At 36.3% G+C, this 12,175-nt stretch overlaps 1 protein-coding gene across 1 annotated transcript; it reads left to right on the top strand.

Annotated features, from left to right (window-relative positions):
* LOC109846158 lies at positions 9,615-11,861 on the top strand. Its single transcript, XM_020415381.1, has 5 exons — positions 9,615-9,694; positions 9,783-9,934; positions 10,088-10,375; positions 11,395-11,485; positions 11,836-11,861. Exons 2-5 carry the CDS (start codon positions 9,803-9,805, stop codon positions 11,859-11,861), a joined length of 537 nt encoding a protein of 178 aa, XP_020270970.1. The 5' UTR covers positions 9,615-9,694; positions 9,783-9,802.

Below are 12,175 nucleotides of genomic sequence, written 5' to 3'. Positions count from 1 at the left end.
TTCATCCGGAACATCCTCTTGGGAATTCGATGCAACTGTCAGAGCAATATTTAAAAGCATGTCTGTGAACATGGCTTTAGTCAGTCATCCAGTTGGAGATGCAAAGGATGACCAATAATTGATCGAATCAACCAACAATCCTTGGATCAAACACCTTAACATCTTGTGGGATATGCATTTCAAATAGCATGAACCTCCTACCGAAGATAAGGTGATCCACATCAACATGGGGATGAATCTGATCCTAAGACAATCTTCATAAGCGAGAGCTTATCATCACCCGAGAAAGAAGACCTTATATCTCTCATCAGAGAATAAATAGATGTCTTCGCTTGGAATTATAAAGACATGCTTGGTCTTGATCCTAAAGTAGCTATGCATTGTCTTAACATTGCTCCGGATGTGAAACCTGTCAAACAGCAACAACGCCCATTCCGTCCAGAGATCATGGAAGCAATTGAGTCGGAAGTCAAGAAGCTTATTGACTTAAGCTTTATCAGAGAGGAACAATATTCTGATTGGGTTGCTAATATCATTCCCATGCCTAAGAAAAATGGCAAGGTCCAAATATGTATTAACTTTCACGACCTTAATACTGCATGTCCGAAAGACGAGTTTCCACTCCTCATCATAGATGTCATGATTGATAATACTTGTGGGTATGAGAGGATGTCTTTTATGGACGGGTTTTTAGGATACAACTAGATTAAAATGCACCATTGTTTGCCTTTTTGTTTTGATGATATTTAAGAAATAATTTACTACTAATATTGTTTGTCTAGTGTTTGTGTTTTTGTATTTATTGTAGACAAACAATGTGTTAGAGGTTGGTTGGATTGCGTCCTCACGATGATATCAAAAGGAGGTTGGCGGAATATCAGAGTGAAGCCAATGCATTCAAGTTAAGTTCAAGTTTAAGCTTCATCCGCAATCAAGATGATCTTAATGAAGATCGATTGTCTTGGATATATTAGTTTAGGTTTATGCTTTGTGTGCTTATGCTTTAAGGTCAAATGGTGCATATACACGTTTTCTTGATTTATTGACTATTATACATCTATTTGAGATAATAACGTATTTTCGGATTATTGACTTAATATAACTGGTTTACATCTTTTATAAAGTCTATTAATCCATTTAAAAGAAGTTATAAACTTGTTTGAACTTGTTTTTTTGTCAAAATCAAGTTTTAATAAGTTTATGTTCGTGCATGTTTTTGCAAAACAGATGAGTTTTCACAATTGAAAAATGAAATTTGAATAATTTCTTCGTTTACATATTTATCTTCATATATACAAACATTTCCCCAATTTTTACTAATTTTGGAATTGTTTTGTTATTTTCAATTGAATTTACTAAAACAAGTTTTCAGCAGTTTTTCAGAAACTGTAATATCTGTGTTCAAATAATTATTTCTTATAAATGGGAAGTGATATTTTAGAAATTGTTTCTCTAACATGTTTATCTATATGTTTATAAACTTTCCAAAAAAAATCATAATTTTTGGAATTAATTTACTATTTTTAATTGATTTTATAAAGTTAGCTATGCAAAAATTTCAAAATCTACTAAAACTATCAACGGTCGACTTTATTAGTTGACTGATGATATCATCAATCGACTGATGACATAATTTTAGCCTATGACAGCTACTTTTCTAGATATTGTCTTTTTATGATTTTTTTTGGATTTTTAATGGTTTTTGGGGTTGTTTTATAAGACTATAAATACCTCATGCCCTCATACTTCTAAACCATCCAAGAGAATTGTTTAAACAAGTTTAAGGGTGTTTTGTGTTTATTTAAAAGAGTGTTTACAAGAATTGTTTTGTGAAGAAATTTTCACAAGGGCTTGAGGAGATCATCAATTGTATTTGGGCATTCAACTCATCTCCCACTCTCTCTTGTCATCATAGAGAAATTTTTCTAAACTCATTCTAGCTATTTATTGTTTTGTTTATAATTTCCATAAGCTAGATTTATATTGAGTTTTGTTTGTTTTATTTAATCTCTTTGTTACACACACCCACTTGAATTTATTGTATTTGCATACATAGTATAATTTGGGGTTGTGAGATTATGACATTGAGAGTGAGCTTTTATTGTGTTCTCATCCATTCTAGAGAACAAATTATTATATTCATGCTTAATTGTGTAGATCACTTTGTAATACACTTGTCCACTGAGAGAAGTGTGTGGTGAGAGACAGGGTCGTCCCAAGAGGAGTGGGGTATGTGGTAATGCTTAGAGATATGTTGTAATTCCTGACACTTGAGAGAGACACGGGCTAGAGACCAACACTTAGAGGGTGTAGAGTGTGATTGCAAGTGTGTAAGTTACAAAGTTTTCAGTGAACTAGAAAACCGAGTTGTGAGGTGTAAACGTTATTCGGGTGAGCGTAGAAAACCCGGTGTGATAGTGGATTTTTCCCCGGGAGTGGGGAGCGAAGACGTAGGACGGAAGGTCTGAGCTCTGTGATCATATTGCTTGTTTGAGTTTGGCTTAGCACACTTATATTTTTTTCATCTTTATTGCCTTTCTATCATTGCATATTTCATCCACTATATTGTTTATATCTTGTTTCACCCTTGTGTTAGTTTCTTATCCTTGTATATATATTTCATTGCATATCTTATTTGCAAGAATATTTGTTAATTAATTTTATTTGGCATTAAATCGGATTAGATTAGCATAAACCCTATTCACTCCCCCTCTAGGGTGTTTTCAACCCTGAAAACGAAAAGCATACCGCTTTCAGAACACCCCTGGGGGTGTACTGTTATACGGTAATGCCTTTCAGACTAAAGAATGCTGGTGCAACCTATCAGCGTGCCATAATTACAATCTTTTCATGAACATCTATGCAAGAAGATAGAATGTTATATAGACGATATTGCAGTAAAAAGTCAAAACAGAGGCGATCATCTTACAGATCTGAAGACGATGTTCGACATCATGCGAGCACATCAATTAAAGATGAATTTAACCAAGTCGTTCATGGGGGTGTCTAGCGGTAAATTCCTAGGATTCATAGTCACATCCAAGAGAATTTCTCTCGACTCAGAAAAGATTCGTGCTATCCAAGAAATGCCGCCTCCAAGAAATATCAAAGAGCTCAGAGGCTTGCAAGGCAGATTGGCATACATCCGGACATTCATATCAAACCTCTCAGGATGCTGCCAGCCCTTCACCAAGTTAATGAAGAAAGGAGTTTCATTTGTTTGGGATGGAGATTACCAAAATGCATTTTAAGAGATTAAAAGATACCTCACTGAACCACTTATTCTTGTGGTCCTGATATCAGGGAAACCTTTCCTGTTATACGTGAGAACCATGGATCATTCTCTTGGAGATTTATTAGCTCAGAACAATGACCAAGGACACGAGCAAGCAATATATTACCTTAGCAGAACTATGATTGGAGCTGAACACCAGTATAATCCGATGGAAAAGGAGTGCCTTGCTTTGGTGTTTGTTGTCCAGAAGATGCGACACTACTTAGTAGGCCAAACAATCCATGTCATCTCCAAAATAAATCCTTTGAGAATGCTCATGACGAAGCCGTCTTCTCTGAATTGTCGTCTAGCGAAATGGGCGATCCTCCTGTCGTAATATGACATACAATTTATGCCCCAGAAAGCTATCAAAGGCTAAGATTTGACAAATTTTTTAGCCGACCATCCGGTATCTGAATTATCCAAATTATATGAAGATTTACCAGATGAAATCGCTGAAGCTTATGCAACTCAAGAAATTATACAAGTTTGGAAGCTGTTCTTTGACGGTGCGTCTAGGGCAAACCCTAAGGGAGGAATCACTGCTGGTGTGAGGGTATTACTTATATCCCCAGACAGCCATGTAATCCCAAGAGGATTCTCTCTAATCGAGCCATGCACCAACAATGTGGCGGAGTATAATGCTTTGCTACTATGGATGCAGTTAGCCGAGAGGCTCAATATTCAACGTCTTGAGGCTTATGGTGATTCTCAGGTTATCATGAATAAAGTCCGAAGAGAATATGAAGTGTGTAACGAGGATTTAGTCCCATACCACTTCGCCGTGTTAGAACTAGCTCAGAAGTTTAAGGGCTTCTTCATTGAATACATCCCACTAGACCAAAATAAATACGCGGATGCTCTAGCATCACTAGCAACTTTATTGGCATTGTCGTCAAGGGCTGAGACAGCAATATTCGTTATGGGCCATGATTTGTATCACCCAAAGCTTCCCTTAGAACACTGCTCAAATGAGACTACAGCAAAGATCACTTGTGCAACTTCAATTGAGCTAGAACCAAAGGATTGGCGATTCCTGTATATTAACTACATCTTATACGAAATACTACTTGATGATGCTAAAGAAGCGGTCACCATCAAACGGAAGGTTCTTTAATTCTATTGCGACGTGATCTCTCAAACCTTTTACCATAAATCACATGATGGAGTCATAAATCACATGATGGAGTCTTACTTCGTTGCCTCTCTAGAAAAGAAGCACATGAGGCTCTTAGGGAAGATCATGATGGGATGTATGGAGATCATCAACCTAGAGCTAAGTTAGGAGACCGTCTCTGATGAATTGGCTATTATTGGCCAAAGATGTTTTCAGATGCCGTCGACTACGCTAAACGTTATCACGCATGCCAAATCCACTGTGACTTCATTCATCAAGTACTAGGGAACATGCACCTAACATAAGCATCTTGGCCATTTGAGATGTGTAGAATGGATATTGGTAGATCCATCACTCCGCCAATGACCAAAGGACATTGGTTCATCTTGGCAATGACCGATTACTTTTCCAAGTGGGCGGACATAATTCCGCTGAAAGAAGTCAAAGATTCAAATGTGATCAAGTTCATCAAACATCACGTAATTTAGTGCTTTGGTGTACCAAGACGAATAGTCCATGACAATGGAACTCAGTTCGTCTATCATGGTTTTCAGAGGTTCTGCGATAAGTTTAGGATCAAAAGTGTCTCATCAACGACATACTATCCGCTAGCCAATGGCCTTGTAGAAACGCTCAACAAAACCATCATGAAGCTCCTCAAGAAGTTCGTCTCCAAGAGCAAATGTGATTGGGATGAAAAATTTGGAGAATGTTTGTGGGCCTACCGTACAACAGTGAAGACCCCTACAAAAACCACCCCATTCTTTTTGGTATATGACTGCAAAGCTGTATTACCATTGGAAATCCAGATCCCATCTCTGAGAGTCACCCTTGTGACCGGAATGACGGATGAAGAATAGCATCGGTTGCATCTTCAAGAACTTGAAGTATTAGATGATAGGTGATTGCAGACTCAGCAACAGATCAAGTTGTATCAAGATGGAATCTCCAAAGCCTACAACAAGAAGGTCAAAGAGAAAATCTTCAAGAAAGGCAATTTGGTCATAGCCGTCAGACGACCCATGGTGATGACACATAAGACTAAGGGAAAATTCAATCCTAAATGAGAAGGACCATTAGTAATAGAATCAGTCTATTCGAATGGGGCATACCGTCTCATCAACCAGAAAGGCGATAGACTCATGATGCCTATTAACGGGAAATTTTTTAAGAATTATTACTCGTAAGCCATGAAGTCCCCTTCACCTAATCCTTAGCCAAGTCTGAGATAATGAATCAACTTTCCCTAGACCGGGGGTTAGTTTTTCTTATTTCATTTGAAGGGAGAGTAATAAATTATGTTTATTTTTGCTAGCCAAGTTTGAGATAATGAATCAAGACTGGGGGTTCATTACTTGGAATTCAATTGAATAAGAGGGTAATAAACCATGTTAAACCTTCCCCAGCTTGTATGTAGTCAAGTTCACATTATACCTCTGACGATCGAAATTATCTAGAATTATTCTAGCAATAATAAAAAGAATTTCCAAATTATACTAGTTTGTCATATCAAACAGTGCAGTCAAATACGTTGATAGTTAGAAGTTCGCCAAAAATCCTAAGTGTTAGCCAACAAAAAGAAAAATGTGCAAGTTATTGAGGAATGATAACGGAATAATAAAAGCATAATTTTGTTCAAAAGAGAAGTTCCGACTATACAAAAGCATAATGATGCATTACAGAAGTCAATAAAAAAAGTGGTCCATCGAGCTCAGTTGACTCAGAAATTCTGAGTCACTTCGAAGTGACTCGTGTCCAGGTCAGCTCTTGACGTGTTTTCTAATAAGATTGACTTCTAAAACTTCTTGGGGTAATCCATAAACATGTGGGGTTATCCTTAAACGTGTGGAAGCTGTTTCACAACCGAAAACCCACCTAAACGTATAATAATGATTGTTCTTTGATTCTATCCATAAACACGATATTTAGAATCTATAAATACACCCCTAGCACCCTCATAAAGGCAGATTTGAAGAGATCTATGAATTTTAGAGGAGCTAGGGTATGGTTCTAACGAATTTCAGAGAGGCTAGCAGATCTTGGCGAAGTTCTTCAGCATAAAGAGGGAGAGTTCGAGAGATCTGAGGCTCATTCCCTTTTCTTCTAGATCAAACTTGATTTTGATCTCGAGAAGAGTAGTAATATTGCTTGTTCGAGATTATTTACTTCTGTGATTATTTCTTTTGTGAAGCAAGAGCATTGATCTTTTATTCTGATCAACCGCATCTGATTCACGGTGGTCCATGGATAAACTCTGGCACATGCAAAGAACTCACGCAAGTAGCACGTGATAAACATCATCTGCGTGTGTTTCTAGAAAGTTGTATTTTTATTTTTTTTATTCATGTAAAAAAAGTCTTATAAAAAGACTAACTCTTTTGAACTTGTTGTAAACGATTTAAGTTGTAATGAGTTCCATGAATAAATCAACTTTCGACGCAAACACCATATAGACTTGATTATGATTTTTGTTGTTCTATTTATGCTCATATATGTACTCTTTAACTCTATTTTTAGTTATTATTTTTTTCTTTTAATTCATGTATTCATATTTTACTTCTTTCATTCATGTATTCATATACGAACATGCTAAGCTCTCCTACTTTTCCTCCACAATTTCATAGTCCTAATCTTAGTGGGATGCAACTTTCTCTCACTAGTGGTTATGGCTCAACTCCCGAATCAGGTTCCAAACGGGACCTCATAGAAGAAGGGGTAGAAACATCACCAAATCCAAAGAAGAAGAGGAAAAACATCACATCAAAAAAATGGTGAAGCTAGTGGTTCTTAAGGGCCCAAACATTTATTTTAGGATTCTCATTATGATGATGAGCTCATTCCATTTGTTGCTGGCTTGGTAAGAAAGGGTTACAAACTTGACAAAAGCTTTAAGAGAACAGCTTTTCATATGGCTTCTCAACATATTAATGAAAAGTTTAACACAATATTTAAGTGGGATAATGTCATGCACCACATCAAAAACTCTACGTACAAGATTTCGTGTTATGAAAACTTGTCATAATCTTAGTGGTGCCGGATGGGATAATAGTACGAAGACTGTCATCATGGATCCTGAATGTTTGGATATGTGGATTGAGGTAAATAAACTCTTATTAAAGAATACATTTTATTTTCCATTTATTTTTCTTATTTTTATTGAATTAATTAAACTATACTGTTCAGGACAAGAACTTTAAGAATGCTAAGCTTAGACAATGCGTTAATAAACCCTTGAGGCATTACGATGATCTCGCCCTTATCATCGGAGATGATCAAGCTACAAGACAATTTGCTAGTGATGCTTAGAAAAAGTTTAGCCGTAGTGAGTCCATAAATCCTGGAGATAAGGCAAACTCTATATGCATACTTCCTAATCCCCTCAAGTACACATTTTAGATGGTTTTCAACACCAAGCAACCGGCCCATTTCTCCAAAGTTGCAGCAGCCCAATGCATATGAATTTTTTTTTGGGACCAAAGTTTGCAGCAACTAGTCCGGTCCTGTAGCAAATCAGATTCGGTTTTGATTGGAGGACTTTTTGCAACCAAGTCCAATTCATTCCACTCTTTGCATCCAAGGCCATTTCATTCTTTGGTGTAATCATTTTTCTTGATGAGCTTTGGGCTTTTGTGGCTTCTTCTTGAGCATGATGTGTAGGAGGATTTTTGGCCTTGCTTCATAGCATTCATTTGTGGGCTTTTGCTTGATGGACTTCTAAAATGCTACAAAATGGAGAAGAGAGATTTTTAAGGGGTTTTTACATTTAATAATATTTATTTATATTCTCATTCATTTATGTGCAAACTAAGCTAACAACAATTATTAATGGTATATTTATTCATGTAAAATAGATAATGAGGGTATAAAATTGTAATAAAATGTGATCATCAAATGCTTCTGATTAATCTTGTTTCACGTTTTCGAGGCCGCAAAGGTGTTACACAAAATGTGCTTGCAGCTTGCACCCCAAACAAGCTATTCACATATGTTCTAGCAGGTTGGGAGGGGTCTGCAAATGATTATAGAATTCTTCAGGATGCATTGTCTAGACCACAACCACATGGATTGAGAGTCTATGATGGTAATTAAATAAATACTTACCTTAAAATTTATTAAGTTTAATATTCAAACTTAATTTAACAATTATCTTAATAAAATTGTAGGCAAATACTATCTGTGTGATGCTGGGTACCCAACCATGCCAGGTTTCATCTCTCCATACCGAGGTGTTCGATATCATTTGAAAGAACATTCGGGTAAAACACCTAAGAATAAAAGGGAATTATTCAATCTAAGACATTCTTCATTGAGGTCTAAGATTGAATCTGTATTTGGCACATTGAAGAATCATTTCAAGATTTTGTGTGCTAAGCCGCATTATCCATTTCCTATACAAGTAGATATTGTATTAGCATGCATGGTACTCCATAATTTCATTGCAACTGTGGATCCAAGAGATGAACTACTCAACGATGATGAATTTAATGAAGACATTGATGGTGAGGTGGCCTTCGAGAATGACACTAATTTAGTTGATTTTAGTCAAAATCAATCCCAAAGAGAGCAAACTGAATCAAGAAATGAGTGGAAGACTCTAAGGGATAACATTGCTTGGGCGATGTGGGTGGACTACTGTGATAAGTATAATCATGGTGTAACCACAGAGACTTGAATTTTATTTTTGTTTTATTTATGCTCATATATGTACTCAATAACTCTATTTCCATTAATGGCGTTCTGCTTTTAATTACCTTATTCATGTTTTACTTCTTTCAGTTATCTATCTTTTTTCTATTTAATTAGTAATGGCTGATAATTCATCATTAAGTGGGAGAGATAATAAAAAAGGCAAGGGCGTAGTTCCATCACCTTCCCCACCACCTCAGCCCCCCCAGTCTGTGCATCACGGCGATGGTGGATATTTTCCATTTCAGCAATCATACTTTGTACAACCATCTCAAGCATATCCGAACATGCCATTCCATGATAGTAGCTACTTTCCGATGCACCATACTCTGGGGTCATATACGAACATGATTAATTCTCCAACTTTACCTCCACAATTTCACAGTCCTAATCTTAGTAGGGTACAGCTTTCTCGCACTAGTGGTAATGGATCTACTCCCGAATCAGGTTCCAAACTAGACCTCGTAGAAGAAGGGGTAGAAACATCGCCAAATCCAAAGAAGAGGAAGAAAACCACATCCAAAAAAAATGATGAAGCAGGTGGTTCTCAAGGAACCAAACATTTGTTCTGGGATTCCCGTTATGATGATGAGCTTATTCCATTTCTTGCCGACTTGGTAAGAAAGGGTTATAAACCCGACAAAAGCTTTAAGAGAACTGCTTTTCATATGGCTTCTCAACACATTAATGAGAAGTTTAATACAGTTTTTAAGTGGGATAATGTCATGCACCGCATCAAAACTCTACGAACAAGATTTCGTGATATGGAAACTTGTCGTAATCTCAGTGGTGCTGGATGGGATGAAAGTACGAAGACTGTCATTATGGAGCCTGAATGTTTGGATAGGTGGATTGAGGTAAATAAATTCTGGTTAATGCATGTGTTTTTTTCCATTTCTTTTACTTATTTTCATTGAATTAATTAAAATATATTTTTTCAGGAAATGCATGTGTTTTTTTCCATTTCTTTTACTTATTTTCATTGAATTAATTAAAATATATTTTTTCAGGACAAGAGCTTTAAGAATGCTAAGCTTAGACAATATGTCAATAAACCCTTGAGGCATTATGATGATCTCGCCCTTATAATCGGTGATGATCAAGCTACAGGACAATTTGCTAGTGATGCTTGGAAAAAATTTAGCCGTAGTGAGACCATAAATCTTGGAGATGAGATGAACTCACCAATGCATTCTCCCCAATCTACTGAAGTACACATTTTAGATGACGAGGACACTCCTTCACCTAATGAAGCACACAACACATCAAGCTCTAAGGCTAAGTCATCATCCGCCAAGGTAAAGACTCGTAAGACCAACCTAGATAGTGAGATCATGCTAAAAATGGTGGATAAGATAGATGTATTTAGCACAAACATGAAGCAACCTAGATAGTGAGATCATGCTAAAAATGGTGGATAAGATAGATGTATTTAGCACAAACATGAAGTGCTTAAATATACATTGGACCGAGAAGTTATCCACGGTCATATATGCTCATTCACAAGACTTTAGTGTTGTCAAGTTAGATACATACTACCGTCACCTCTTTTTGAATGAGCATGAATCAATACTATTTATGGGCACATCTTCGGTGGGTCAGAAGGAAATGATTGAGTCATTTCTCAACAAAGAGGGTTGAAGACCTATTATGGGTATGCGTGGTATTTTGTGATTCTCACTTGAAGGACATTTACGTTTGAAATCCACTTACTTTTGGTGAAAGACTAATCTTGTTTAACTTAGAGAACTACTCTTGGATGTAACATTATTGAACATTATGACGATGGAACATATTATTATAATATTGTAGTAAGTAGTTATTTGCGTCCATTTTGTAATATTACCTTTCATGATGTAAATATTATAGTGTACTGACCTTTAAATTAAACTTGTGACTGCAGGATATTTATAAGTCACCATACAATTTCTTAAGATGCAAACAACCTACAATGTGCACACATTGTACTGGATGGCTATTACTCTGGGTTATTTTGTAGTAAGTTTTCATAAAACGAGTTTTCATGAAACATGTGACTGCATGCTATTCATTAACCTGGTTGTGTAGATGTTCTGTTCTGTTTTGTTCAGTTTTCATGAAACATGGGGATTTCTATTTTGTTGGTGTTCCTAAAACTTGGTTGTATTCAGGTTCTATTCTGTTTTGTGGATGTTGTTTTGTTTTCATTAACACAATATTGATGCTCAGGTTTGTGCACATTTCCATTGTGTTCAAGGCTTTTGTGCACTATTTGTGCTTAGTTTTGTGTTAGTGGGTTTGTGTTCAGGCACTGTTTTTGTATGATGTTTGTGTTCAGGCACTTGGTATATCATTTGTGTTTAGGTTTGTTCTGTTTTGTGCTCAGTTTTTGTGCATTGTCTTGTGTTCAGACATTGGTTTTGTGCACTGTTTGTGCTCAGCCAGATTTGTGTACATATGACCAGTTTTTGTTTATTGGTTGGTTGGTATTGTTGGTTGGTTGTTGGTTGGTGTTTCCTGATTGGTGTTTCCTAGTTCATGTTTGGTGAGATTGTTGGGCATACTATTTTGGTGTTTCTTGATTCATTGTTGGTTGGTGTTTCTTGATTCATTGTTGGTTGGTGTTTCCTGATCAGTAATATTCAGTTTTCTTGATTCATTTTCCTTCAGCTGTGTTTCCTGATGCTAATTACATGGGTTTAGTTTTGTGTTCACTTTAGTGTTCAGGTGTTCGGCAAGATTTGTTGATTTTGATATTGTTTGTGGGTGTTCAATTTAGGTTATGATGATTATCAGTTTTTCTGAGATTAGCAACCTGCAATATATATTGATATTGTATTGGATGGCTAACAATGATGATATTGAACAAGTTCTGAGCCCACAGCCATAATTTGCATATACATGTGGCTGTTTGTGGGTGTTCTAATTTTTGTTTTGATCTTTGACTTTTACATATAACCAGGTTGTTATATGTTTTTTTATAGGTTTCATAAGAATTTGTGTACATATGACTAGTTTTTGTGCACTGTTTGTGTTCAGCCCCTTGGTATTTTCTTGAGACTATTTTGGGTAGATATTTTTGGTTGGTGTTGTTGGTTGGTTAGTTGATATTGGTTGCT

This window comes from Asparagus officinalis, chromosome 6, assembly GCF_001876935.1.
Source record: "Asparagus officinalis chromosome 6, Aspof.V1, whole genome shotgun sequence".
NCBI lineage: Eukaryota > Viridiplantae > Streptophyta > Magnoliopsida > Asparagales > Asparagaceae > Asparagus > Asparagus officinalis.
Note: the sequence above shows the minus strand (reverse complement) of the source record. Positions and strands in the feature narration are given on the sequence as shown.

What these genes read in the sequence shown, in the direction of transcription:
- LOC109846158 (XM_020415381.1), top strand. Translation starts at nt 9,803, where the DNA reads ATGCACCGCATCAAAACTCTACGAACAAGATTTCGTGATATGGAAACT. An exon ending in GTTTGGATAGGTGGATTGAG is followed by an intron (nt 9,935 to 10,087) that starts GTAAATAAATTC and finishes ATATTTTTTCAG; the next exon opens with GACAAGAGCTTTAAGAATGC. An exon ending in CTAAGTCATCATCCGCCAAG is followed by an intron (nt 10,376 to 11,394) that starts GTAAAGACTCGT and finishes GTTTGTGTTCAG; the next exon opens with GCACTTGGTATATCATTTGT.